The 26,295-nt window shown below is 37.7% G+C and overlaps 1 protein-coding gene across 2 annotated transcripts in view; it reads left to right on the top strand.

The window, feature by feature from the left end:
* The window catches only part of CERT1 (ceramide transporter 1), a 75,488-nt gene that overhangs the window by 28,000 nt on the left and 21,193 nt on the right, over positions 1–26,295 (top strand). For both annotated transcript variants that reach the window (XM_049794561.1, XM_049794560.1), the window contains exons 4-7: positions 17,237–17,344; positions 18,138–18,276; positions 19,239–19,322; positions 24,848–25,005. In XM_049794561.1, coding sequence (XP_049650518.1) covers positions 17,237–17,344; positions 18,138–18,276; positions 19,239–19,322; positions 24,848–25,005 — 489 coding nt within the window. The remainder of the gene's footprint in view (positions 1–17,236; positions 17,345–18,137; positions 18,277–19,238; positions 19,323–24,847; positions 25,006–26,295) is intronic.

Genomic DNA, 26,295 nt, shown 5'->3' with positions numbered 1-26,295 from the left:
AGAAATGTCCAAATCCAGTTTTCAGACTGGTTATTGTTAATGTTTCTGAAAGAATGTGTCTCCAAATGTCTTGTTTCTATATTTTCCAAATTGAGTGGTTAGTCCTATATCCTATAATTTATATGGAACTTTGTAGGAAAAATGTACTGCTTCTTAATAACATTGTTAGAATCTGAAAAATAGATTTTCTTGGAGTCTGGAAGTTAATCCCATTTTTTCATTTGAAATTGTGTGAACAAAACTTCAGTGATCCTTAGTTTTAAGTGACTTTTCACCTATCCTTTAATTTTCTTCAGCTCTTGTGGAAGTTTTATATCTAAACACTTGATTGAGAGTAGGAGAAGATGGGATTTATGAGGCAAAATATCCTATTTCACTGAAAAGTTTAGATTTTTATCTACTTACTCTGAAATTTTCTGAAGGAACTTTTCCTGGTCAGGTTACCAAAACTCAAGCAAAAGTTCCTTGGCAAGCTATTGTTGCCAGATTAAAATCGTTTTTGTTTGAGAACTAGGTTCTTGAACTGACACATAATAATTTGAATAAAATTGAAAGGAAATTATTTTCTTTACTAAGCAGTCACTTTGATTAACTTGAGTCTACTGCTATATAAAGTACTTTTTTTTGTCTGTTTTTGAAGCTCTTTGTTGCTTACTGAGTGGGTAGATAGTTCTGGTAGGCTGCTTAAGCTGTTTGCTAACAAAAGTATGTTTGTGAGACTTACTGTAGCATGTCACAAGGTTGTTTCTTTAGAGTATGAAAGATGGACTGAAACTTTGTGACTGTGTTTCATTGTGCTCCAAACAGAGAAAACACTGATTTAAAATGAATTTTATATTAATTTTGAATATGAGCAGACTTAAAAGAACTTTCTGCTTAGCAACACCAATGAGTAGCTGGTAGCTGAGAAATTTTAAATATCTAATGTTCAAGCATAAAAACTGTTAGGATTTGCTGCTTTTTTAATCATTGCATTAGCCTTTTCTTGTATTGAGGTTCCTGAATGCTTACTAGATGAAATGTTTCAAGTACAGCTTCTAAATTGCTTATTCCACCGGTACTGGAGGAGGGAAGTCTAAAACAGTGTTAAGACCATCAGTGAGGCAAATGAGAAAATAATTCATATGTAACCTGGAGTCCTTTCTGCTACTTAAATGTTTCATTAAATGCACTGAACAGATATTTATCTGTAAAATATCTTGTTGTAAGGTTGTGTATCATTAGGAAGCTTCTCTGTACTCCTGCCCTAAGAGATAGGCACATCTAGGATGGCTGATCACCTTTTCTTAGATGGATCTAGTGGCAATGGATATTGCTGAAGAACTGAAGATCAGACTAAGTTTCTACATTTCTCTGCATGAGCACCAAGGTATCGATGCTTTTGAAAAGTTGTTCTCTTCAGTAAAAAATTGGAGTGACTCCATGTCTTTACTGTGGTTTGAAAGTGGAGTATGGAATTTCTAACCTAGGGTTAGAGAAACTGGCTTAAATGTTGTTAGTCCTGTGCTGTGAGGAAAATGTCTGGGTTTACCTGTAGAGAACATGGACTCCCACAGCGTGTAACTTCTAACAAATAAAACGAATGCGTGCTGTGTAGTATGACTAAACAAGATTTACTTTTTCACTGAAGTGGAAAGTGTTTCTTTACACAGGTAAACCTTACAGTCAGTCTGGAGAGGTTATTCCCTTTGTCTTTGCAACACTTGAAGACTTACTGTCTTTTTCTGTTAGAACAGCTCCGCATTCCTCAGTTGTACATGTGGACGTCTTTTACAACTGATAACTTGTAGGGCTCTCTTCCAAACTCAGTCCTCATCTTTTTTGAGGTACAGCACCAAAATTGGTCTCAGTATTCCTGCTGAGGATCCCACAAATGTTATATAGAATCTAGGATTATTTTGTGGGTCTTGTAGACTACCCTGTTGTGCAACGCCATGATTTTTTTACTTATTCAGCTTTAGAACCACTAAACCTGGTTTATCTCTAGAACTATCTGCAGATTTTTACCTGTCCTGTACTTGCGCAGTACAATACTTCCTATACGTAGATGTTGGACTTTGTTTTTCTCCAGTGTACAAAAGTGTGAAGTTTTTGCTGCTGGTCCGTCAACTTCAGTCTTTCCAGCTCTGCTGTCTTTGGTTTTGGTGTCTTTCCAGAAATAATTCTTTGTGCTGCTTGGGTTGGGTTCAGTTTCTTAAGTGGTGTGCTTCTTCTAGTACTTTATAAAGTATGGAGACTGGCTGGGTGAAGAAAGGCTAGATCATTTAGCAGTATCCTGTTGATAGCTGAGCTTGCTTGTTGTTCTGTTGGGAGCTGCTTATCTGAGTCTGAAGCTGTGTAGGTATGTACACTTAAGATAATCTTACATCTTTGTGTCCCTGAAAGCTGTGATCACTGTCTGCCATATGTTCCTAATTAAAATGGTTTCTCCTCCATCTAGTCAGAGCATTAACAGGTAGTCTTCATAATCTTAGTAGAGGTCTTGAACTCTACTTCTTTCAAACTCCTACCCCCAAAAAGTAGTGAACTTAGTTGAGGTGTTTTTCTCCTATCTTTCCCTTAAATTAGCTAAATATACGAAGTGACTGAAGATTCAAATTCACATAAAGGTTAAAGTAATTTTTCATCACTGTATTGCCAGACTGGTGAACCAGGGTGTTCTGAAATAGCTAAAGAATGCCTGAAAATTATAGGCCAAAATGCAAATTAGCAGAGCATTGCCGTGTGGGTGCAATACCATGTGAAAGCAAACATTTCGAAAAGTGCTTAATTTGGTATCAAATAACATGAAAGATTTGTGACACTATTGCTAAGGCATAAGAGTATTTCAGTCATTATTTTTGTAATGCTATTTAATGAAGGGTGATGTACAAGGCTAAAGTAAACTTGGTTCCAAGTCTAATGCTGAGTCTTGAGGTGACTGGAACTAAGCTATCAGACTCAACTAGCTACCAGCTGGCTATGCAGTAAGTAACTAGGCTCATTTCTGTAAACAAATGGGATTCTGGTAGTAAACTCGGTGTTATTAATTCACTTTGTGAAAACAACAATGGTATATCATTTTGATAGTGTATACTTTCTTTTAGTAGAAATAAGGGGAATATCATTGTTTGTAACTGGCAGAATGACACACAGTAGTTCTAGGAGTTGAGCTGCTGGTGGCAGAGTGGCAGCACGTTTCTGCATGGTGTCCCTGAAAACAGTATTTTTCATTGAGACCTGTGTCAAGCTTGACTTCGGTGGTAAATGCCCCTTCAAATCAGGGTGAGCTCTTGGTATCAAGAACAGAAAGTACAGAGCTGCAATGTGGAAGTAGTGAGTGGCTAAACGGTTAAAAGTTGACACTTGCCAAATGGATCTGCATGCTGTTTACTCAGTATTATTACTCATCTCAAACAGTACTGTGCATTAACAGTTTAATAGAAAAAATCTTGGATCGTCTGTATGCCCATCTACCAAATGCAGTCTTTTTTCTTTCTAAAAAGACTTTGTAGGGGGTGGTTTTTCTTTAGTGAGATTTCATTACAGTGAAACTCAGTGAGCTGATATTAACAGACCGGAGTTACACCCTAGCCATAGGGAGTAGATGCTGCTCAGCCACATGGGTGGGGTGCAGAAGCAGCAATGATACATGTTCAGTAACATTCAACGGAGGTAACTTTTTGGCTGTTTGGAGACAGACACACACCACCACCCAAACTGCTGCCCCCATCCTGTCCCCTCCCACCCCCCCCAGCTACTGAAAAGAACAGCTGCAGGAGCTAACATGCATCAAAAGACCTAAGGGAATTGTTTTAAAAACACAACAAGACTCAGGGCATCTTCTGCTTTTTTAATTCAATGTCCACTTGCCATTATTGGAAGCTCTTAAGGTAATTCTTCTAATACAATTTCTACTGTAGGACAACAGAAAGATCCTTTTTTCTCTCTGAAAACAGGTAATGCCTGAAAATATGCATTTGCTATCACTTTAGTGTCATCTAGACTTACTGAATAGAATGAATATTCTTACACGAATAGACTTACTGCAGAGGAATCAAAGTTCTGGTGTCTCGAGCATACCTATTTTAAATAGGAGGGGAGGAAGAAAGGTTCAGTATTTAACTGCTAGTATTTAAATGTCCTATATTGGTATGAACACAGGCATCAGAAAATGTTTGGGGGGAGGGTAAAGAAAGAGGTGTCCATCTTTCTCCCACTGGTAATAGTAAATAAAATAACTTGAGGGGATTTATGTATTACCTTAAAATTGCTGATTTAAGCAAGCAAATATAGCTCAGCTGATAAGAACTACTTGCCCTGATGTATGTTATGATGCTGGTAGTGAAACTCATAGGTGTTGTGGAGAAGCTGTGCTTTCAGGGGGAAATTAGATGGATTACTCAAGTGATTAGTCCTTTACTGGAAATAACAAAAGTGTCTTTCTTTAAAATTGAATCAAATATGCTCTTTCAAGGGGTAACACTAAGCTTGGGTACGTCTCACACATTCCATTATTTTAGCATTGTTATCAGCAGGAACTTTTTAATATGTGAAATTGCTTGGCATTTAATGTTACTAAATTTGCTAAGTGCACTTATTGCTGGAAACTGTATTTCCTGAAAGAAGACTTTAGGGGAAGGCCAGTGAATCAGCAGTTTCAGTTGACTACACAAGCATATGCTGTAGCAAACATAAGTGCTGTCAATTCCAAACTGTTGAAACTTCCCTTTCAGGGCAGAAACAAATAGTTCTTGGTCTGTCTTGGTACCCTTTTGCTACTCTTGGGCTTGTGTTCAAACAGCAGCTATAAGTTGCAGCTTTATTAATAAAGTAGTTGCAATTAAGACTGTTTAAAGCTGAACTAAAGCTTTTGGTCCATATCAGCCCAATACACTTGGTTGATTATAAGCTATGGAGATTGTTTCATTTTGACCAGCCCAATCTTTCTTTAAACGTGTCTTCCAGTTATGTTTCATAACAATCACTTTGGCTTTGAAAACAGATATTATAATTCTCTGTAGAATGCATCTTTATGGGGTGGAGGCCTGGGTATCTAATCGGACATGCTCTGAGCAGGAGGTGGAAATAGCAATTGCAACCTAGTCATTCTGTTTCTGTGATAAAACCACATTTCTTTTATAGCAGTTCAATTCTTCCTTGCTCATGTTATAATGTTTTCTACTTCACAGCAAAAAGATTCCTCATTCCTGTCTTGAAATGATCCTTTTGTAACTAAGTGAAGTTTTATTGCCTCAATTTGCTGGTTTTCAGACTTTGTAAATAAAAGATCTGGTTAAATTCTGTCTCCTTGAAGTTTTGCTTCATTCTTGCACTGTTTGAAGGTACAGCTTCTACTTATTTACATTCTTGTTTCTACCTGCCTACAAATAATGCTAAACGAGGTTAAGCAGAAAATATCTATTTCATGTATTTAGTGGTATTAGTAAGTTTGAGGAAATCTGTTGGGTAAACCTGCTGTTTTGAAATGTAAAAAGGAAGTGCAAAGATAAGCAACAGCTATTTAGACTACACTTCTCATAATGTAATCAAACAACACATAGGACTTAAGGTTTGTGCAAGTGTTTCTGATTCATCTTCAGGGACTTACTGAGCTGGTTTGTGTTTTAATTCTTGAAAAGAGGCCATCGTGCCTGCTAGATGCTTGTCTTTAACAGATCACAAGTGTTTGGCTGACAGTACCAGTCATACATAGCCTCTCTTATATCCATATATCATATATTATATCCATGTGAGTAGACAAGTGATGCACCTGGAGTAAAAACATGCTCTGTTATGTGTTTGGGCTTGGTTATATGAAAAGGAAGTCTGTAAGGTGTGACCTGAGGCTGCAGTCAGAAGCAAAACTTGTGTGTCACCTGGCTGGAAAGGTTTTCTGCCAGCCTCATTGATTTATAGTGTCTTAATATAAAATGCTTCAAGAAAGGTTTTATTTTTTTAGACCCCTGTGATACACAGGCAGTCCGCAAAGTTTTCCTTTACTATCCTAGACTGTGGAGCTGCTTTGAGACTGGAGTGCTTTTGCATATAGATAAAAGCTTCACTTTTCTGCCATTTATATGACTGCTACTTTGTCATGCCTAAACTGGACTACATGCAGATCTATCAGAATTTGAAGATCTGGTGGTAGAATATGCATTTTATCACGGCCATGCCGAATGGGCAGGGAACATCTTGTCTTGCCCACCATCAGGTAGGAGTCTTCTTCCCCTCACTTAGCAATGGAGTGAAGTCAGCTTTTAATGTGTTGCAATTCAAAGCAGGTAACAGCAAGAATATAGCTATTTGCGTTAAGTCTTACATCGCTCCCTCATACGCACGCTCCGGTGTCTGCAGGCAAATAGCATCAGTGTTTCATGCAGTTTGTGGGATCTTAACACATGGGTGGCTTTCTCATGATGAATTTTTCAGGGATATACTGCCGTAAGGGAGCCAACAGTGGCATTGGACTTTAGCAGTGTGTAGAGAATAATAAGGGTCTACAAAATAATTTATTCTGAGGACATACATATTGACTGTGTTTCTGCAGTTGCCTGGACTTTTCATAGTACAGTGTGCAGTTAAGGCACAAGTTCTTGAAGAAAGTGCTCCTACAGCTTGTACAAAACACACTGGTGCTGTCATGAAATTAGATTGTTTAGTTACTAGAAGTCTGAGTTAGAATAGGCTACTAAATTGCTTGTTTTGTCAGTAGTACGCTATTCTCTAGGGTTTGGAAGGGTTTAACTAGAACTTTGTTTCTTCTGATGCTTCTCAAAGTGCATATGCATACAGGGAAAACTAGTTGGGTGAGAACCTACTTATTGCACACTCTGTACATGAAGAAATCCTGTGCCTGTTCATCTGGCTGGTATATAAAAGTCCTTTTCATGATGAGCTGTATGTTCGACAGCTGCAGACTAATGGCAGAGCAGTTGAATGTGAAGAAAAGACTTCTACTCAGACATGGTACTTGAGACAGCGGTGCCCAGTTTTCTGTTTGTCATGTAGTAAGTGTTCTTTTTTTAAAGCTGAATTATATTGAGCCTAACTACTTCATGTTAGATGAATTTTTAAGAAATCTGTGCCTAAACATTTGTCGGAGTGTTTAATTTGGTGCTACTTACTTTGTCCAGTCTTAACTGGAAGTTAAAGTGGTGTGGGTTCGCTGTTTCAAACTGGCTGAGAGGTATGACTTTAGAATAATTTCATTAAACTATTAAAACTTCTAATTCACTGTCATTCTTTCAGCAATAGATGTCATTGTTACTTCTTGCATACTATGCGGAAAACTTTATCCTTGCTTAGCAATGTCTCAAATGTAATTATAAAGGCTAAAGGTAAAACTGCTCTGTTCTTAATTGTCTGCCAAGGAAAGGAGGTTTATATGCACCGGGACTGAAGCAGAAACAGTGTAAGGGTTACTGTTGGGCTTTGACCAATAGTAACCTTTAGACGTGTCTGTTTCCTTTTTGCTATTTCCCTCTAGTGGTCACACAGGATATTGACTTGGGGAGGTTAAACACATGAACTGGTATCTTTTCAAATGCTTCTACATAAATAAACTAACACAAGTAATATGGGGTGTATGGAAACTTAATTTGCCCAGTCCTGACCTGTTAGAATGCAGTGTATTATGATATCTTGTGATGGGAAGCCATACTCTCATGCTTCAGGTTAGTGATTCAACAAGCTTTTGGAAATTATTTGAATTTTTATCCTTTTGGATATCCAAATGTGCCTTTTACTTGAAACTCAGTCACACAGAGGACTTAGCATAATCTCAGTTTGCTTCTAAAGTTTTTTGAGGTGGGAACTGCACTGTATGCATATCTCTGCCTTTCTGTATCTGAGACTAGGTCTAATGTCTAAACATTTGAAGCATTAAGATAATTTATCACTTTAGCATTTTGCTTTTATCATGTTAGACTTGTTCTTGACCCACTAACATGAGAACTATAGAACTGGGTAGTGGTAGTCTTTGTAAATCAGTTCATGTTTTCATTTAACTTTTTAAAAACATTGGTATGTCCATTGTGTATCACGTGTTTGACTTAAGATCTTGCAAATGTTTCTTATCATGTAAGCTCTTTTCTGCATGTTACATAGAACAGTTCTTTTTGTTTATATAGTTATCCTTTCAGAACTTTATAATTGATACTTTCTATCTAGTGTGTTAAGCTTTTGTAAAAAAAAAAAAAACACCTTTGGACAGAAATATTGCGTAATTAGTTTGAGCTTAAGGCATGGAATCTCTATGTTGCCAAATTGATGGATGGTTGGAAATGGGTGTAAAGCTTCTACTGATGGCAGGATTCTGTGCATTAAGACCTTTTAAACCAGGCTGGGCTTCGCTTCTAAACAAACATAATTTTGACACAAATAGGAGGACTGTTTTTATGAAACTTCTATCCTGGACAACTTCAGGAATCTGAAGCTGTATCAGGAACATGACAAAAAGATGCATGCCCTGCAGAGTCCGTTATTTCATGCAACCTTCTTTGTTCACTTGTGTAATGGGTGCAGTGAGCCTCCATTGGTTTTGAGGGAGGTGGGTGTTGAGACATGATAAAAACAAGGGCTACAGCAAGAAGGAAATAAGAAGAATAGGGAATAGGTTTTAAATGTCAAGAAGAATGTGTTAGATTTGATAGGGTGTGAGATGCAAACAAGCACTGTGTTGAAAGTAAAGGCCTCTTTTTCCCTGGCTTTTCACAAATTAGTGCTGTAAGACTGCAGTTTAAACTGAATGTGTTCTCGTGGTTTTCCTTTGGGTGTAAAATCAATTTTTCTTCAGTCCTCTGTCAAACATAATATGGACTTTTCCATCTTTGACAATTCCAAATGTCTTCATCCTCCAGTGCTTGCTACCTATTGCATACTGGGGGTATGCCAAGCATTTCACAGAGATTTCTATTCTGATGGCTAGATGAAAGTCTGAGGGTTGAGTAGAGAGAAAAAAATAAATCTGTTGCCACATGTAGTAGTGACAAGGTAACTTTTAACTGTACTAGGTGAACATGAGATTCAATGATCTGTGTGTTTTGCAGAAGCATTTGCTTTGATAGTTTTTCTGCTCATTGGTAAGCCTGCTGATGGATTTGTTCCATATTGCTGTAAAGCTTTTTGTAGTTCATTTGTTCCTGTGCAAGTAAGAACCTTGCCTGCACCTGTACTTTCAATTCTAGGGTTTCTTGTTATAAAAATGATTCTTCTGAATAAGTAAAGTGTAGGCTTTTCAAGTCCAGGACCAAAACTGACTGGAGGGATTTGCAACAAGTAACTTTCCGCAAAGGTGAAAAAAAACTTTGCTGCTTAACCATGGTCTCTCCATTAAAGTCCAATTATGGTTTTGAGCCCAAGATTCTTCAGTGTAGCGCTGACTGTGGATGTGATTTTTTTTTCCACTTCTACACAGAAGCGATATTAATATAATACTTCACTACCTTAAATAGGTTAAAACCAAACACACAAGTGGAGTAAGAGGTGACCATTCCTTCTCTGCCACTTTGAAGGGTAAGATTTTACCAAAATGTCTGTTAGCTGTGAACACGGCATGCAGTTCAGTCACGACAGCTGTGGCTGCGAGCTGGGTTATTCCCAAGTGCTCTGCCCTGGCAGCGTGCAGGCTTCCTCTCTACCCAGTGGGTGCATTGTGGAAGAGGGCTCAGAGGCAGGTTCTTGGGCTCCTGCTCCAGCTTCCCCTGCTGCCTCCTGGCTCATCTGCAGGCTAGCACTTTTGCCCCATCCCTGGAAACTCTCCCTTTCGAGCTTTATACATAACTTTTCTGTAATAATATTTAATAGAACTATTAAATGCAATTGAACTATTACATAATTTTGTATAACTTCTAAAAAGAACAATACAGCAAGTGCTTTCAATTGGGATCAGAACTATTCTTATTTTTAAAAGCAGAGTTGCACAAGGACTATCCTTAAACCAAGATCAAACGGTATGTACTTGAATGAACTTGTTCTTTAAAGTCTATGAGTATTCCCTCTTAGCTTTCAAAGCATTACAGCAAATAAGAACATGTACTTCAGTTAATAGGGAGCTGAGGCCAGAATATCAGCGCTTTTCCTGACAGTGTTTAATAGCAGAAAGAGATTTCTTGTTCCTTTGTAGCTCTACAGATCTTACTTGTCCCTCTCCTGACAGCCCAGATTCATAGAAGGGACAAATGTAGCCCTCTCCCAGTCTGCTTTAGCCTCATGGCCCAGCAGTACAAGCTGCTTTAGTTTTATTACTATGTCAGTATACAGAGGGATGCAGTTATTGTCAGCTTGGGTTTTGGTACTTTTGCTCAGGGAAGAGTTTCATTCTGTAAAATTGCACTTTGACATAGTGGTTTCCAAGCCTGAGGAGCAGGATGGTAAAGGCATTCTGTTGCTCACCTTCTCTGTGGCCTCTTGGGTGTCTTCCTGCTCAGGATCCTGGCTGTTCTTCATTCTGTTTTTGGAGTACCTGCCTCTCCCTCTTTAGCTTTTATGGAATCTTAGTATTTATAGATATTGAACAATATTTGGTGAACAGTTTTCTTGTGTACATTAACAGTTAAGGTGAACAGTTTTCCTGTGTACATTAACAGTTAAGGAAATTAATGGAAAAACAGTACACCTCCATGTAATTAAGCATGGATATGAACTATGTGGATAAAGATTATCAAAGTCCAGTCATTTGCTTTCAGTTGCCTCTTTGTCAATGTGTATTCTCTTCTCTCTGCAATCTTCTGTGTTGATACTGCTTCTCATCCCTTTCCCTTTAAAAATCAGTATGTGGTTCTAGGACTTATGAGCCCATGTACTACTCTAGGTCATTGTATTGGCTTTGTGTGGCAAGGTTTTGGTAGTGGCGGGGGGGCTACAGGGGTGGCTTCTGTAAGAAGCTGCTGGAAGCTTCCCCTGTGTTCGAGAAAGAGCAAGCCCATACCAGCCGGCTCTAAGACGGACCCACCGCCAGCCAAGGCCGAGCCCATCAGCAATAGTGGTAACGTCTCTGTGATAACATTTTTAAGAAGGAAAAAAAAAAGTTAGGACAGATGGAAATGGCAGCTGGAGAGAGGAGTAAGAACATGTAAGAGAAACAACCCTGCGGACACCAAGGTCAGTGAAGAAGGAGGGGAGGAGATGCTCCAGGTGCTGGAACAGAGATTCCCCTGCAGCCCGTGGTGAAGACCACGGTGAGGCAGGCTGTCCCCCTGCAGTCCAGGGAGGTCCACGGTGGAGCAGATCTCCACCTGCAGCCCATGGAGGACCCCACGCCAGAGCAGGTGGGTTCCTGAAGGAGGCTGTGACCCTGTGGGAACCCCGTGCTGGAGCAGGCTCCTGGCAGGACCTGCGGATCTGTGAGAGAGGAGCCCATGGAGCAGGTTTTCTGGCAGGACTTGTGACCCCGTGGGGGACCCGCACTGGAACAGTGTGCTCCTGAAGGACTGCACACTGTGGAAAGGACCCATGCTGGAGCAGTTTGTGAAGAACTGCAGCCCATGGGAATGGCCCACGTTGGAGAAGTTCGTGGAGGACTGTCTCCCGTGGGTGGGACCCCATGCTGGAGCACGGGAAGAGTGTGATGAGTCTTCCCCCTGAGGAGGATGAAGCGGCAGAAAATAACGTGCTGAAGTGGCTGTAACCCCATCCCCATGCCCCTGTGCCACTGGCGGGGCTTGGGAGAGAATCTGGGAGTGAAGTTGTGTCTGGGAAGAAGGGAGGGGTGGAGGGAAGGTGTTCTGAGATTTGGTTTTACTTCTCATTACCCTACTCCAGTTGATTTGTAATAAATTGAGTTAATTTTCCCCAAGCTGAGTCCGTTTTGCCCATGATGGTAATTCGTGAGTGATCTCTCCTGTCCTTATCTTGACCCACAAGCTCTTTGTTATATTTTCTCTCCCCTGTCCAGCTGAGGAGGGGGAGTGATAGAAAGGCTTTGGTGGGCACCTCGTGTCCAGCCAGGGTTAACCCATCTCAGTCATGCAGCTGTTAAAGAGGCTTGTTGTCTGCAGGCAACACATGGTGACTTACCAAAAGTATATCAATTTTGAGAAGTAAAGACCCAAAAGATAATTGTTTCTTAGATGGGACAAGTGACTATAGCAGTTACAATAATCTTAAGGCTATATTGCTGTAGTTTCTGGTTTTTTTCCAGTTGTCTTATACTTACTTTTCAACTCAGAATTCCTGGGGTTTTTTCCTCCTGTGCACATGGTATGCTTACTCACTATGGAATAGCAACATTTGCCACTGCCAGAGGAAAGATATGTCTACATTTCTTTACCCATTTTTGCAGTTGCAAAGAAGGGTCGTTCTAGAAGTTTTTTTGCTAAGTAGTCTCCTGCATTGTGCTTGGGAGAGGGTTGTTGGCAGGGGAATCATCATCCAGCTGCTGTGACCTGGATTGTGAAATTCCTATCTCTGCCTTCCTGATAATAACTACCCTGTTTCTGAAACCTTAAATTTCCACTGTCAGGGGCTATGAAACAGTTGAAAAATCAGACGTACATGTTAATGGGATCTTTAACTTCAATCCTCAGAAATGCATCCTGGACTGCCCTACCTGTAGTGTCTGTGGTGTTCTTACTGTCTGCAGCCATCCCTAGGTAGCCCTTCCTTGGTCCACCCTAGCAGTAACCCTTCTTTCTTCAAGTATGTTTTGAAGCATTTGCTGCAAAGCCTAAAAATTGCTCTTGGAACATAAGTGTTTTACAGAGCTTGTCTGCTTAGTTTTCACCAAGTCTTTCATAGTACCTTCTAGCTCTTTCATTTTACATCTGTACTTCTTTCCACATTCTTGTTTTTCATAAGATATTGTGCTTTGATCTCTTGGATGTTTTAGTAGGATTTTTCACAAATACTGCAGAGAACGTGATTAGAGTCACTGTATCTTAATGTCTGTTTCACCACCTCCTAGGGTGAGCCATATGCCTTAGAGGGAGGAGCTGCCTGCTGCTTGTGTTATGTAAAATAATAAATAATTTATAATGCTAACTGAGAATATCTGCCTTGGTGGACAGACATACATTGAAGTACTTGACAGGAACTAAATTGAGACATAATCAAAATAATTCCTTGAAGACATGGGAGAATAATTTTCTTTATTTGATTTTTTTTTTTTTTTTTTTTTTTACATGGGGGAGCTTTCCTGTGGGTCTGTGCTTTGCTTGAGAGTATTATTGACCCACTTTAGGAAATCCTTAACTGACGGATCAGTGTGAGCCATAATGGAGGTCTGCAATATGATTCTGCGAATACTTAGCTATTTTACTGAAAGCAGCTTTTCTGATGTGCTGCCTTGTTGCTGATACCAGCACCTGCTCCAGTAAAGAATCACATGAAGCTTTGGATCATGTGGCTCTTTCCTCTCATCTATCATAATAAAAGGATTAATGGATTTTTTGCACCGCCTTAGAAAGCTGAAGGTGTTGCAATGTACTAACAAATGCCAGTTTTAGTGTAGCTTTGAAGCTATGATGTATGCATGGAGTTACAAAGAACTGCATCTATATACTGAGCACGGTAATTTCGCATTAGTGCTTGATCGTATGAATTGATACAACTTCTGCAAGTTATTTTGTTTTCAAGCAGAGACTGTTAGCTTCTATCATATGGACTCTACCTGCTTTTCCGATTTTGATCTTGTGAAATCAAAGATGGTAAACAGAAGAAGCCTGCGTCAACATTCCTCTTCTCAATGTAATTGAGAATTTCTGCAGTGAATAGTTAATGATGATCTGCTTTGCAAGACATAAATGCGGCAGTGACCTGCTCTCATTTAGATGTTGCAGTAGTAGAATGGTGGGGCTTTGCATGATGCATGCTTTCATTGTTTGTGTTAAGCTGCTTGCATGTGTTTGCAGTGAGCTGGATGGCTTGTCTCTGCATCAGTTATAAAGGAATACTTATCTTCCATTTCTTCTGACAAACAAGTATTCTTAATGTTATTTTAGTTTTTCCTTTTGGCTACTAAAATGTAATTGTCTGAGACAGTTCTGTGAAGATGATTGGTGAATGCACGTGCTTTGGATTCATGTTGTGTGCTGTTCAGTCTCTTGTTCCATCTGCTGAAATTGCTTCTTGGTTGCAAATAGATAAAACTGCCTAATGCTTTTTATGCAGCACCTTTTTATTGGTAGGGTTTGCAAGCTGCTAACTGTATACAGCCAATAGCTGAGTGTTCTGTCTTTTATACAGTTCTGAAGTGTCGATAAACTGTTTAGTGGCGTTATTAATCACAAGCATAAATATCAGTCAAATAAATGTACTGCTGAAAACTTACCTTAACAAAATGAAGCTTACATATTATATGGAAAGAAGTTGGTTTTTTTCTCTCACTCTTGGCTTTTATTTTGTGAACTAAATTAACTGAGCATTGACTGAATGCGGAATATTGGAAGAAAAGGTTTTAGTTAAAATGTAGAATATAAGTCACCAGATCTTCTAAGATTGCATCTAGTACTGTAAGTTCTAGAGTAGTACTACTAAGATGTGACTTTGATTAAATCTTCAAATAGAGAAATTCAGAAACTTCACTTCCTAAGCTTAAATCCAGGTTTTGCATAGGTGTCTCTTTCTCACTTAAAAGGAAAAAGCAATCGGAAGACATTTGCCTTCCTTAGTTAAAATGCTCTGACCTCAATGCAATGGATATTTGGGCTACATTTTTAAATTGATCTGTTCATTAAGTCATATCCTATTGTAACGAAGTTTTACCTTCTTTCTAGTGTGTACAACTTATAGAGAAAATAGAATGAGTCCCCACTGTCAAACTGACTGTAGTAAAAGCACAGAGTCATCTTAATATTTGTAGCATATGATTAAATAAACACTGAAGTTGCTAGTAAAACAGTGAAGGTTTTTTTTAGATTTGCATTTAGAAGAAATCTTAAAAGAAATGTTTCATGCTTCAGTGTCGTGTGACTGTTATAAAATGCTCTTCTGAGGTTTATACTCATTGAACACTTCGGAAACTAAGTAATTGTATGCCCAAGCCTCTTACTTGTCCTTTTAAAAATCCTTTTATTCCCTTACCTACTTTGTATTTACTTGTCAAGCCTTTGGAGGACTTAGTCCATAAAAAGAGGCAAAAGCTCTTACTTGAGTATTTTCAAAAAAACTATTCAAAGCTTCATTATTTGATTTCTATTATACTTAAAATTACAACCCAGTAGATTAAGGTATACGCTTTGCACTGAATTGCACTGCAGTTCAAAATGTGGTCCAATATCCCAAATATATTACCAAAGCCAGGTATATATACTGCTTGACACTTGAACTGAGATTCTAAAGAAGCCCCATGTAACCAATGTGAATGTTTTTAACAAAAAGCCTATTCCAATAGATGTTTTAAAGCCAAGCTTTAAAACGCATAGTAGGACTAGTTCTTAAAAAATGGAGCTTTTAGCACTTTGGCTGCTACACTTATGTAGCTGTTTTTCTAGGACTCTTGCTCAGTATAAAGTAGGGTTAAATGCATAATTTATAGCTGAAATTACTAGATTATTAATACATCCTTATAGTATGACTTAAGGAAACTGTCTTGTGTTCTGTCATTTCACTCTTTTGTTAAACATAAACTTCTATTTGTGCTAGTTCAGATAAGTTGCAGTATTTCTAATTTTTTGGTAAATGAAGCAATGAACTTAAGATGTCCCTTATTAAATCTTTTGAATTTACAAGTGCCTTTTTTTAATTTGCTGATCACTTAGCCTTCTTCCACCAAGACTTTTAGAGTACCTTTTTCTAACTACACCTGCATTTTTTGGTCATATTAATTTTTCAAATCCACTTCTACTTTCTACTCATCCTGTTTCTCTTCTGTTTCTTCAATGCTTTCTTGTCTTCTACTTCATTCTTTAAATGGGCCAAACAGAAATTGGCTCTTGGCTCCTTCTTGCTTGATTTTGCTGGATAATCTCATTCAGTCATGTTCATTCAGGAATTGTGTTGACAACTTCGGGGCTCACATTTTTCTTCAGTCATACCTTCATTTCTCTAAAACTGCATTTCTCTGCCACTGTTCCTTTGTAACGCAAACATACATACTTTGTCCCATACATTGCAGTATTGTCCAAATACTCCTGGTTTAACCAAGACTTTAAACAACTTTGTCCTTTCTCTTTGCTTTTTATGCTCTTTCAGTTCATTTGCATCCTAATTTATGAGCACTTTCCTGCTTTCCCAAAGGCTATGCAGTTTCCAATTTTTCCATAAAAAGTACAAAAGCTAGAACTTCATCATTGCTTCTTGTTTGTTCTATATAATTTTTGTCTCCTGTTCTCCCTTTCTCCCTGCCCCATCTGAATTTCTATGCTACTGCAGAGTTTCTTATTTCTGTCAAAAGTCCTTCACAATGTTGTCACTGTCTACTTGATCAAACTCATCTATTAACAGTATTTTTAATATTACTCTGAACCATCTGTTTATTTCTTACATTCTCTTTCAGGGTTTTTTCTTCTCCTTTGCCATGCACAGGCCATTTACATTAAGCTGAAGGGAAATATTTTTCTTCCAATTCCTCAGTATCTGCTTATGTTTGATTTGTGAGGGAAACTAAAACTTCTAGATCTTTTTAATGTTATTTTAATCAAGAGGTGTTTTTCTTCCTTTTTTTCAGTATTTAATTAGTTATTATTGTTGTCTTCTCCCCTTTGCTTTTATTATCTCACCTTGTTTCATGTAGACTTTTGTTCATTGTAAAAAATAATTTCAGTCTAGTATTAAGAATTTTGCTAATGAAGCCTGGAACGAGTGAAAAAAACCCCTTGATAGCAGTAATTGTCTGCTTTTCTATGATCTCTGTTTTGTTGCTTTTAAAAATGAAATGGCACTGTTTGAATGATTGGAAGGATTGACTGAACCATGTTAATCCCCTGATTAATTGTGGAGTACTACAGGTTTTTGAATGCTGTGTGAAAATTGCTTCACAGGGATTACATAAACCAAAATAATGGAACATTGTCCCTTCTTTGAACCCTTAAATATATGTTGCCTTGTTCATTTGGGGGCACATAATAGGTAATAGATAACTAATAGATAACTAATTTTTTACAGATCATTATGATAACAAAAAATAGATTCATATTACTTTACAGATGCTGCATCAACACCTTAAATATGCAGGCACAATTTGAGTTAAGCCCCTGCTGCTTCCTGACAAGAAAACAAATGGACTGGTTTCAGAGGAAATGACATTAATCTTGCTTTCATGATTTCTTTTTTATTAAAAGCCTCAGCACTCTAGTTTTGTGTGTGGTTTGTTTTTTAGACTGAATCTGGCTATGGATCAGAGTCAAGTTTACGACGCCATGGCTCCATGGTGTCTCTTGTTTCTGGAGCAAGTGGATACTCTGCGACATCCACCTCTTCGTTCAAGGTTAGTGAATAACATTTTCTTAGTATTAGTGTGTAAATAACACATGCAACTGGGAAAGAAATATCTTGTGTGAAGTCTTATTCACACAACTGTAGAAAAAATACAAAGTATTTGGTTTACTATAAGTGTTAGAAATTCATCATATGATAAATAGATAACACAGGAAGCTCTTTCATGCCTCTGTGCAGTTGTCCCTTTTAAACTGTGGTGTCATCTTCCAATGGCAAGAAAACCAAGCCTGCAGGAGCATTTATTAACCTTTCCTAGTTCACTCCTCAGAATATCAGGGCCTCTAAAAATGAATGCTGATTCTATGACTTAATAAATTTGATTAATACTGATAGACAGATGATGACTTTCCTTGTCTTATGCATATAAATATTTAACATAGGAACTTGGATGGGCTGTACTTCTGGGAAGAGCAGCAACTCAAGAAAAGGGAGTAAGGATTGGAACAAATATCTTAAACTAGAGCTGACTGTTTTCAGGCAAACAGGCATAAAGTTGGTAGCATGCAAGGTTGCATTTTTAATAAGCCTTTGAATGCTCTAAAGTAGCAGATGCAGTCAAGACGAAAAATTGAGACCAGCGAACAAAATGAGTAAGGAACACTTGTATACAGTGTCTTACCTTCTTCTAACACTAACAGTATTTCATAGCTGCTGATATATAAAATGTCCTTAGTGTACTGGAATTTGTTCTTCATAGCTGCAGAAGTCCAGCTTTTATTTATGCGTTGAACTATTCCTGAGTTTGTAGAAGTGTTTCAGGCTTTTTTCTCTTATGTTTTCAGAAGGGTCATAGCTTACGTGAGAAGCTTGCAGAAATGGAAACATTTAGAGACATCTTGTGTAGACAAGTTGATACTTTACAGAAGTACTTTGATGCCTGTGCAGATGCAGTTTCCAAAGATGAACTGGAGAGGGATAAAGGTAAAATTGTAACTGAAAACTATTATCTCTGTAGAATGTAGCTTTTTATGCAGTAGTAGCCCTCAAAATAGTTACTATAGCACTTGATGCCGTATAAATAAAATAATGTATCTTACATTTACTCTTTAGTATAGGGATCAATCTTAGATATTTCTGCCTAAACAGTGTTAACTATTTTCACTTCAGAAGTTGGATTACCGTAAAAATCTGCTTAATTTTACTATTAACCTGTAGCTGTCAACTGTAGCAAAGAAATGCTCTTTTAAGCATTCAACGTTATAGAAAAATAATTCTTTACCCTCATAAGAATTTCAAGTTAGTTTATTGCCATGTCTCCTACCTGTTATTTTGAAAAGCCAATAGGATATTAGTTTCATTAGAATCAATACTTTATTTTAAAAAGGCAAAGGTGCTGCTGTAATGAATGTTCCTAAGATGTATTGGCTGGCACTAAGTGCGCACTGGAGGCCCTAGTAGACGTGGGTGTGGATGTCTACACATATCTGAATTGCTCTTCTCATAGCACAGCTTGTTCTTGTATCCATGCATTTATATTCATCCCTGAGTTTGTTCTGGCAGCCTGAAACTTTTGGTAGTAAGAAAACAGTAGACAAGTACAATTCCACTTCTGTGCAAACTTTCTAGTGTAGAAGGGTAGATAGTTGCTGAATTGTGCTCCCTGCTTATCCCAGTTGTAACACCAGAATAATGTTGTTCTTACCATAGAATCAAGTGCTAAGCTTCAACACTGAGCAAATGTTAGTCTCCTGATGATTTCTGACACTAATGTTGATGGTGGTCAAAAAAAGGGGGGCAGGGGTGGGGGTGTGTGGTTCATGACATTTTATAGGAAAAAAATCTTAAATGCTGCTTAGCCATGAAGATGCTCTTAATCCTTTCTTGCACACTAAAGAATTGGAAAAGCTTTCTCACTCCCATAACACACTCTCTCTCAAATTTAGTGGTGGAAGATGATGAAGATGATTTCCCTACAATGCGTTCTGATGGGGATTTTTTACATAACAGTAACAGCAGTAAGGAAAAATGTAAGTGTCCCAACTTTTTCACTGAAAATTCATATGAATGGTATGATAAGCCTGATACAGGATGGATTTTTATGCTCTTTTCTAAGAAGATGGCAAGAACAGTTATTTAAATGTATGCGACAGGAAGTTCTTATTCATGTTATCATTCATTAGCTGCTTTTCACGATTCTCTGAGGTATTCTTAATTCACAAAAGTATTGATGCAAGCTTGTCAAGCTGGAATTTCCTATTCTGTGTCCAAAGCCATTTTCACTACAAAATTCTGTTGAAACAGCTGCATCATTCAGACAATGGGAACTGAGATTTGTAATAGGTAATTGCAGTTTTTTCTTGCAAGTGTTACCTGCTTTAACAGGAATATGGTGGAGCACAATGCTTTTCCAATTAGGTATGTCCCAGTATGGCTTTTCCAAGTTCTATGGCTATGTAATAGTTAAGTCAACACTGTTACTGATTCTCACTCATGGTTATTTTAGCACTTTTTTGCTGTATTTTCCGTTGTTATGATGAACAGAATTCTGATTTTTATTTTTGCCTTAAATGGTCTAGTTATTGCACTCACTGCATCCATGCAGTAAATGTGAAGAACTCATACAAGTCTTACTGTTCTAGAAATCTCATACTTCTGGCCTGGCAGAAGTTGTGTATGCATTTAAAATATATTTGCGTTCTTCTTAGACTTTCTCTTGTTTCCTGACTGAAATATTTTAGTGTTTACATTCCCTAGATGTAGACAATTCAGTTAGTCCTAAGGTATTTCTTAAGACTTTGATTCACAAAACTTTGAAGTGGCACTACTTCCAGTTTCAAATCTGATGCAATTTCCCAAAGCACTCATCAAAAGTGTTTTTAAAAATGTGAACACTTTCATCAAGAACCTGGAAAACATATGGGCAAAATAAGCATTTTCTGTGTCTTCTGTTTTCTTTTTAAATGGCTGTTGTCCCCATGTTACATCTTTCCTGGCTGTATTTAGGTGCTCTTCATAGAGTATAGCCAAAACTGTTATGAGGAAAGAGGAAAGGAAATGGAAGGAGCTCTCAGGATACTTTCAGAATTCATCAAATAAGTAGATTTTTTTCAATTATATAAAGTGTTTTCTCTACTAGAGGATTAATCCTAATGCTGATTTCAGAGGTTAAGTAGCATATCACTCTGAAGTTTTGAATAAATCTTTCTTGCCTGTTATCAGCAAAGATCAGCAAGTTTGCAATGCTCACCTGTAAGCTGGTGCACAGTTCCACTAACCTTATTGTGTACATTTTTGGGGGACTGTTAAGTCAGAACAAATACGAGAAAACTGAAAAGGTCTTCTTTAAAAAAAGTGAAGTGAGAATTTAATTTTACTATATGATTCATTTTGAAAGAGGTGTCTTTGTCAAACTTAATTTTTGTAGGTTTATGTAGGAGTTTCAGCTTAATTTACGTTTAGAACATTTATTCATATCTGCATTTTTCTGTTGTATCTGCTATATATACACAGATAATACGGGGAATGTCATTAGGAAGGTCTATATTTTTAGTACATCTGGTCATCTTTGAATATTTAAATGCAAAATGACTTCTTTCTTTTAGTCACCTGTTTAACAGCAATTTGATACCGATATTCCTCTTGTAAAAAGTTCTGTATCAAGTCTTTGGAAACTTACATGCTAAGAAATTGCTGTGTATTACGGGTACCTGTATATAAACTCACTTACTATATCTCGCTATAGAAAATAATTTCTGCAACCCCTTGATTTTTGCAGCACTTCTAATTCCAGTTGTTATGATTCTTGACTCCATCTACTTTCTGTCAATGATTTCTATGGAAAGGTTCATCTCCATTTTAGTTTTTATCTGCCTTAGTTTGATTTCTAAGGGCTAAATTCATTAAATATTCAATAGCTGAGTGCTGCAAAGCTTGATTAGAAATGAAAAATTAGAGTCTCTGCTCTAAAGTGGAATCCTAAATCATAAGTGATGCAGTAGGGGAAGTAGATATCTTAGATTGAGACAGACATGCCCATGTATTGGGCAGAAAACTACTCGGACTAACTGATAATGAAAGATATGTCTTCAATTCACCCTTTTCTAAAGCTTAGCCTCAGAGCAGCTGTTAAGATTCTTTGGTTTCTCAAACTTCAGGTTCACTTCTTGAAATCTCTGTGCAGTCCTGGAGGGGCTGGAACAATCTTTTTAACTGTAGCTCAGAAGTGGTTGTCCATTTATTCTGGAGCTGTTCTGCAGTCAGTGCTCCAGGAAGTGAGAAGCATGGGTTCAACCTCTTAGAATGTTTAAGCCTACTGTTCAAACCACTAGTGCACCAATCTAATGCTCAAATTGTTAGATTTAAGACTGACTTAAGGGACCATATTCACCTTGTCTTTTGAAATTTGTTCCCTTCTGCACCTTCCCTGAGTGGGAGGAGAAAGTTAATGTGACTGTAGAGATTTGTTTACTATGAAGATATTTTGGATAGGGAGCCTTTTTCTTTTCTGTGTCCTCTAGGACCTTTGAGTGAAGAGCTAGGAAGAGTACTATGAAGGTATTTAAAAGTTTTGCTCACTTTCCAATTAAAAAAATCTGCTAACTGAAACAATGATCATTTGTATAAAACACCAACAGGGAGTCTGGCTGATGCATATTTACCCATTAGGATCTTACATTCTGAGAATGTAGAATCTTGATAAGGGAGTGTTCCCATCCATTGGCTCAGGAAAATGAGTGTATTTGGATTTAAATTATGTGAGAGTAGGAAGAGCAGGGGAAACCTGCTTAAGGAACCTCTTTGAAGATGGAAGGTAGTTTTGTAGTGGAACTATAAAGATGGAAATGTACAGAGGCTGAAGGAGAGAAATTTGATGTAAAACACAGTGGGATTTATGCTGGAATGTTTTGCTTTGAATGGATGATATTCACCAACACATTGCTGAATAATGGGGTTGTTCTTAGAGGAAAACCAATCATGTTGATCCTACTGCTATTCACAGAAGATCAACAGCAGTAGTATTAAAATAATTTTCTGTTTCACTAGGAACTCGATTGATCAAACACATGATGTTTGGGACATCTGAGAAAGTGTTACAAACAGAATCTTAGGAACAAGAAGGGAAAACTTGACCTATCCTAACAGACACAGATGTGTAGGAGAGAAGGGCTAAAGAGCTATTGAAGGCTAAAGCATGATATGAAGAATCCTTTCTATGAAAGGCAAGAGAAAACAAATCAGAAACAAAGCAAGATGCTTAAAAGACAGGATAATTCAAAAGAAAACACTTGGAAGATGTTGAAATTGAAGTTAAAGTAGGAGAAAAAACATCCTGCTGCTTTTTCCAGTTGGCTGCATGCAGTCTGATCACCCAGCTAGAAGAGCAGTTGCAGTGGTTAAGAACACTTTCCTATCAGCCTTTACTTTGAACCATACAGATCTCCTGATGCCAGATTTCATTTTGAAATGCTTAGTTTGTAGCTAACATGAAAAAAGGCATAAAAAAAGAACAGGCTCTCCAAATAAAAAAATCTCCTGACAAATACTTCTAATGTGCTGAAGCTCAACTGTTACTGAGACAAGGCTTGATACCATCTTCTGACATATTCCAGGAAGGCAAATGTCTCCTATGATTAGGAATGAATTGGAATACTCCTGTCTGTTGTAAGGAATCTCTTGAGTGACCATCTCTGCAAAGAAACAGGTGTTGCATCTTTTTGCAACAAGTTTGGCTTTGCCTGGAAGTATAATGGCTAAAAGAAACTATGGACGCTTACTTTAAAACTGCAAGCTCTGCATGTATCACTGCTACTTTGAGACTAGTCATTAAAGAATGACTTAGAATATATGATGACTGAAACTGTATGGAAGTATTAATGAGCTGTAGCTGAGACCCAAAGATATCCAGGAATAAAAGCTGGGGTTTTTTCCAGGAAATGAGGCTGCATTGATGTATCTCCCTTACAATCTAACATAGAGATTTCTGAAATTATTTTATAGTGTTGTAGCCAATGATAGTTTCTTCAGCATGTCTAGCATGTTGCATAATTAAGAGAGAAAAATCACATCTGTAAGTGTAATAGCTGTGCACATGAACACAGTCTACACCAACAGGACAGATTATTAGTATAAACTGTGTTTTTCAGTTATGAAATAGTATGGGTGAAGCTCTTGTGTAATTTTCATTATGCTCAGTGAATCCACTGCATCGCCTCCTTGCCAGCTTATACCACTTTCAGTCTCAGCCTCCTCCGTGTTCCCTCTGCAGCTGTTAGGGGGAGGGAGAGTTGCTCTGCTCATTATTATTTCTGAAACAGACTTTTCTTTCTTTTTTCTTTTTGTCCAGCCCCCATCATCTTTACCTTTTAGGGAGTATTCTTGATTAACATGAAACAAAAAATAAGCCGTATTCTACTGTAGTATGTATGCTTATTGGGATATTTGAATTGGTCTGTAGCCTGTGATCATCTCTTTGAAAAATAGTTTGATTCCTTCTGAGAGGAGGGTGTATAAAAACTCTAGAGACTTAATCCATTGCTTGAGATCATGTGATGACTGCTTTCTGCTCCAGAAGTGTAGATACTGTGCTCTACCATTAGAGAACAGCAACTGCATTTCTCTTCCCTACAAGAACTGAACTGCTTGAAAGCTCTGCTTTGCCCTTGCAGACAGATACTGGTTAAACTTGCATAAATATTTATTTGTACTTTTTAAACCATAACAGTGGCATGTTGACAAACTGACAGATTGGGGGGCAAAAGCAATATCCAGCTAGGTGATAAGTCATTAGCTTGCCCCACGGCATAGCAGGAGTTACTTTAACTTGATGGGCTCTGTCAGCTTCAACATGAGTGTTACTTCTGCTTTCTAATATTTTCTGACATTAACGTGTAGTGTTTGATTTGTTATTATGTCAACCTACATACGAGTTTGACATATAATAGGTACTTTTTTTGTCACACATTTTAAATGACTTGTTTAAATAGCCTTAGCAACAGATGGCTTGGTTGACAGCATGAAGTAGTTGTTGGAACTGCAAAACCCACAGTTCTTGGATAATTCAACACATGTGATACTTTTATATCATACCTTCTTTCTTTGAGGTTTTTAAATCTGTAATTACCTGCCTAAAGTAACCTTGAATGTTACATTTTGGGTTTGATTGCATTTTTGAAATTGTTCCTTTCTTAATGCTGTATCAGATACGTTTTAAGGTTGCTCTGTGTTAATTAGGCCGCACTTCAAGCTGTCAAACTGCTATTGTTACAAAGTATTACCACTCCCTCCACCCACATGATTTGCAGAGTAATACACCATTACAAGCAGACTTGAAATACAGTATAGCAAGATGAAGCTGAAGGGATGTGTTCCTCCTTTTGAATCTCTTTCCTTATCCTGTGGATAGCTGAAATTTATTAGCACTTTTGATTTTTATTTTTAAATTAACTTTCCAGCCTGTCTGTTTTCTTCAAACAGTTGTAATATAAAGCATACATGTAGAATGCTTGTTTGAGTGAAAGGCAGCTATCAGTGAATGATTCATGTTTGTTTTTAGTGTTTCCTCATGTGACACCCAAAGGAATTAATGGCATAGACTTTAAAGGAGAAGCTATAACTTTCAAGGCAACCACTGCTGGAATCCTTGCTACGCTCTCTCATTGTATTGAACTCATGGTAAAACGTGAAGAAAGCTGGCAAAAAAGGCTAGATAAGGTAAGATCATTTTTCTTTACTTTTGTTGGGAAAAAAAAAATTTCTTTAGCATGAAATTGAAATTTCAAATGAGCTGTTAACTTTTTTATTCCAGGAATTGCTTTTATTTTTATGTATAGCATTTATTAATTTTAGATTCTTTCATTATTATTCCTGTAAAACATTAAAGCCTCATCCTGATTGGTGATACAGTAACATTATTCATCATAGCCTTTCTCTTCCCAGCCCTTGTTCAGATAGTAGTCCTATATTTTTTTTATATCTATAGAGAACCTGACAGTATTCCAGAGCAGCAAGTATATTGCTTACAGCCTTCTAAAAGAGACCTAATTATCCATGCTTGCAAAATGATGTGCAAATCTCTGAAATGTTTTAAATGTGGTAAGAGATGGTGACAATACTGAGGAGAACAACCAGTTCTAACTTCAAATGTCTCTTTAAGATACCATTATTTCACTTTCCTTTAGGAGATTGAAGAGATTAAATCATATTTTATACTAATCGGTTAAATTTTTTAGGCATGTGGTGTTAGAATATCTGTTATTCTAATGGCAGTGATAGTTCATGCTAAGCCTACTTAACCACTATAGCAACTCAAAAGGAGCAGTGTCTTTTCTCATGAGATGTGCTGGAGGCATGGCTAGGTTGTACTTCAGGCTTTGATTTCTAGAATCCTGCCATCACTGACTGGTGTCTTGTGCAGTTCTTTAGCTGTTGTCTCTTGTTTTTCATTTAATGTGTTTCCCTGTGGTGCATATCACACATCAAAACTTACTCCATATGTTTTAGTGGTATACAATTCAAAGAACGAATGCATTCAGACAAAATACATCTGTGTTTGAATCCTTGCCCCTGTCTCCTGGTCATCTTTGTCCATATGTCAAGGGCCTGGCCCTGTCTAATTGTATTGCAACTTCTGTCAACATTTAATTTGTTACTGCTTCATCAAAGTAGTTAGAGGACTTACTGTAGATCCAAGATTTGAAGCTTGTTCATAGGATCATAAGGTAATTCAGTTTGGACTAGAGACCTCAAGAGGCCTCTCTCTTTCCAACCTCCTGCTTAAAGGAAGGACAGTTTGAGATCAGACAGGATTGCTCAGGGCTTTATCAAGTCTGGTTTCAGGTCTCCAAGGCCAGAGACTGCACAGCTTTTCCGGGCAGCTTGTTGTGCTGCGCAACTGTTGCTATAGTGGAAAAGTTTTTCCTTATATCTAGTTGGAGTAACTCTTATTCTAGTATCTGCCTATTATTTTTCATGCTTCAGCGTAGACTGCTCTGAAGAGTCTGG

This window comes from Accipiter gentilis, chromosome Z, assembly GCF_929443795.1.
Source record: "Accipiter gentilis chromosome Z, bAccGen1.1, whole genome shotgun sequence".
Taxonomy (NCBI): Eukaryota; Metazoa; Chordata; class Aves; order Accipitriformes; family Accipitridae; genus Astur; species Astur gentilis.
This window is presented reverse-complemented; position numbering and strand designations above follow the sequence as displayed.